General features: G+C 41.1%; 1 protein-coding gene across 1 annotated transcript; it reads left to right on the forward strand.

The window, feature by feature from the left end:
- The first annotated feature begins 173 nt into the window (after window positions 1-173).
- On the forward strand, window positions 174-1,196 carry LOC311617633 (L-lactate dehydrogenase A chain-like). Its single transcript, XM_084874178.1, has one exon. It carries the CDS (start codon window positions 189-191, stop codon window positions 1,185-1,187), a length of 999 nt encoding a protein of 332 aa, XP_084730304.1. The 5' UTR covers window positions 174-188; the 3' UTR covers window positions 1,188-1,196.
- Window positions 1,197-3,080: the final 1,884 nt, after the last annotated feature.

Consider the following 3,080-nt stretch of genomic DNA (forward strand, 5'->3'; position numbering starts at 1 on the left):
CCTAAATGCTTTCACTGATGACCGCTACTGGAAAAAAAGTTCAAAAGTCATGTTGCTGATATTATTAAATATACACATTGAGAATATTTTAGGTACCGGAGCTGCAGCCACCAAGTCCAGATCCTACATTGCACGCCACTGACACCCACCCGCCGTGCACTTCCAGTTCCTTTTGGTTCTAAGCCAAAATGACAACACTCAAGGATCAGCTGATGGTGAATTTTCTCAAGGAAGAACATAGCCCCCAGAATAAGATTTCAGTAATTGGGGTTGGTGCTGTTGGCATGGCCTGTGCCATCAGTATCTTAATGAAGGACTTGGCAGATGAACTTGCTCTTGTTGATGTCATGGAAGACAAATTAAAGGGAGAAATGATGGATCTCCAACATGGCAGCCTTTTCCTTAAAACACCAAAAATTGTCTCTGGCAAAGACTATAGTGTGACTGCAAACTCCAAACTGGTTATTATCACAGCTGGGGCACGTCAACAAGAGGGAGAAAGCCGCCTTAATTTGGTCCAGAGTAATGCGAACATCTTTAAATTCATTATTCCTAATGTTGTAAAATACAGTCCCAACTGCAAATTGCTTGTTGTTTCCAATCCAGTGGATATCTTGACCTATGTGGCTTGGAAGTTAAGTGGCTTTCCCAAAAACCGTGTTATTGGAAGCGGTTGCAATCTGGATTCAGCCCGATTCCGATACCTGATGGGGGAGAGGCTGGGAGTTCACCCATTGAGCTGTCATGGGTGGGTCCTGGGGGAGCATGGAGACTCCAGTGTGCCCGTGTGGAATGGAGTGAACGTTGCTGGTGTCTCCCTAAAGAATCTGCATCCTGATTTAGGCACTGATGCAGATAAGGAACAATGGAAAGAAGTTCACAAACAGGTGGTTGACAGTGCTTATGAGGTAATCAAATTGAAAGGCTACACATCATGGGCCATTGGACTCTCTGTGGCAGATTTAGCGGAGAGTATGATGAAGAATCTTAGGCAGGTGCATCCAGTTTCCACCATGATTAAGGGTCTCTATGGAATAAAAGACGACGTCTTCCTTAGTGTTCCTTGCATCTTGGGACAGAATGGAATCTCCGATGTTGTGAAGGTGACTCTGACGCCTGAGGAAGAGGCCTGTTTGAAGAGAAGTGCAGACACACAGTGGGGGATCCAGAAAGAGCTGAAGTTTTAAAGACTTCTGATGTCACACCACCTCACTGTCTGGACTACAGCCTGATTTTAGTTTGGAGATTGTGCATATTGTCTGTTTTATCTGATCTGTGACTAAGAACATCAGTTTCCTAAAGATAGACATAGTAATGGTTTACAAAACGCAGCATCTGCATCCTGATGCTGGAGAGTGGTTATCTTGTGTAATCCTAAACTGGTTAGTGTGAAATAGTTCCACCTCCTCCAAGCCACCACTGCCAATGTTGCTAATGCCTCAGTTGCCCTTCAGACTAGATGTGTGTTCACTGTGTGCTACATAACTTGTGGTTCCTTTTTTTATAATTAGTCACATCCTGGGATCCAATGTAAATCGAATATTGCATGTTTTGTGCATAACTGTTCTAAACGCTCTTATTCTGTGTACTGTATATATCACAGTGTACATTGCCATATAATGTAAAAAGAAAAGTCTACATATAAATAATACAGCCAACTATCCAAGTGTCATACCAACTAAAATGCCAAATAAACTTTGAACAGTGAAAAAAAAAGAATATTTTAAAGTATTGTATCCCCTTATATTTTCCTCCAGTACTTTTATAATTTCATTTTTATTTCAAACAATTTGATTTATGTATAATTAATTTAACTATAAATAATGAAGTAGTAGTCCAGCTTGTTTTTCCTCAATGCTAGTCTCAGAAAGAACTGAAAATAGAAGGGGACTAGAGATTTTTACCTTTCATTTGATACTTTTCTGGACTATTTTTTTTAACCAGGCATATATACATCTTTTATGATTTTAAAACTAATTTTTAAAATGATTTCCATCTTTGTCATAATCTTTATCTAAATATAACTTATATTTTACACTCTCCTGGGATAGTTGGTTTGTGTTTTTTTTTTAAGTTTTCCATACCTCCTCTCCCATTATGAATCTATTAATTCCCTGAATGCTGTTGTTATCCCTCTTACTAACGTCAAAACTGACGAGAGTTAGATGACAGAGGCCCATACCTGGGAACTCAAGTAGAGGAGAATGAGCACTGGAGCCAGAGTGTGGACAATGCCTAAATCAGATGTGAGAGGTACATGCTATTTCTGTGGACATGAAACAAAAAGGACCTTTGGCCAGATACTTTACGGAGTGAGCCCAGAAGGCCAACTTCAGTATGGCTGACTTACTCAGAGGCTGTGCAAACTACAGAAGAAAGATGGGTCCAAGACAACTGAGGAGGTTCTCCACATGACACATAAACTCACCTCTTCTTGATGAAGCAAACAGCCCCATAAGACTGAGTCATAGGAGTGGGCACCGACACTGCACTCAGTAACATTCGCCCTAGTTAAACACCAGGAAACACCTGACCCAAGTTAGCAGTGTGGTTTAATATGCGAAGTGCCCCAATCAGGACTGTTGCCATGGAAGAAAGCAGTTAGCCTTGTTGTCTTGTTCTTCTCAGAAGCTGTTGTTGGTGCAATCTAGTCTCAGGTCACAGAGCTGAAAAAATGAATCAAGAAATTGGTCAGGTTGTGGTGTCACCAGGTGTGGCCCCCACATGGAGAATGACACTGACAAGTTTGCGGACCTGTACATGCAAATGCTCTGCCAGCGAATGCATTATTGGCACCAAGGACCACACCATCCAGATGAGTATGGCTAAAGTTGACAAAGTGACAAGCAGGTTCAATGTCCAGTTTAAAACCTATGCTGTCTGTGGGACCTTTTGCAGAATGGATGAGGCAGATGACTCCATTCTCTGACTGGCCAAGGCCAATAGCATCATCTCATAGATGTGAAATATTTGTCATAAATAAATAGTAAAATAGAATAAAAGTAAGAAAAGAAATAGCTCTCACCACACTTTCAAATATGCCAGGAAGAATGCCCTACTCTAGACTACAGCTATCAGCA

Source organism: Pipistrellus hanaki (assembly GCF_964339955.1).
Source record: "Pipistrellus hanaki genome assembly, chromosome: 1".
Classification (NCBI taxonomy): domain Eukaryota; kingdom Metazoa; phylum Chordata; class Mammalia; order Chiroptera; family Vespertilionidae; genus Pipistrellus; species Pipistrellus hanaki.

Bases quoted from the DNA above. Each gene is read 5' to 3' on its own strand.
- LOC311617633 (XM_084874178.1), top strand. From the start codon at position 189: ATGACAACACTCAAGGATCAGCTGATGGTGAATTTTCTCAAGGAAGAA.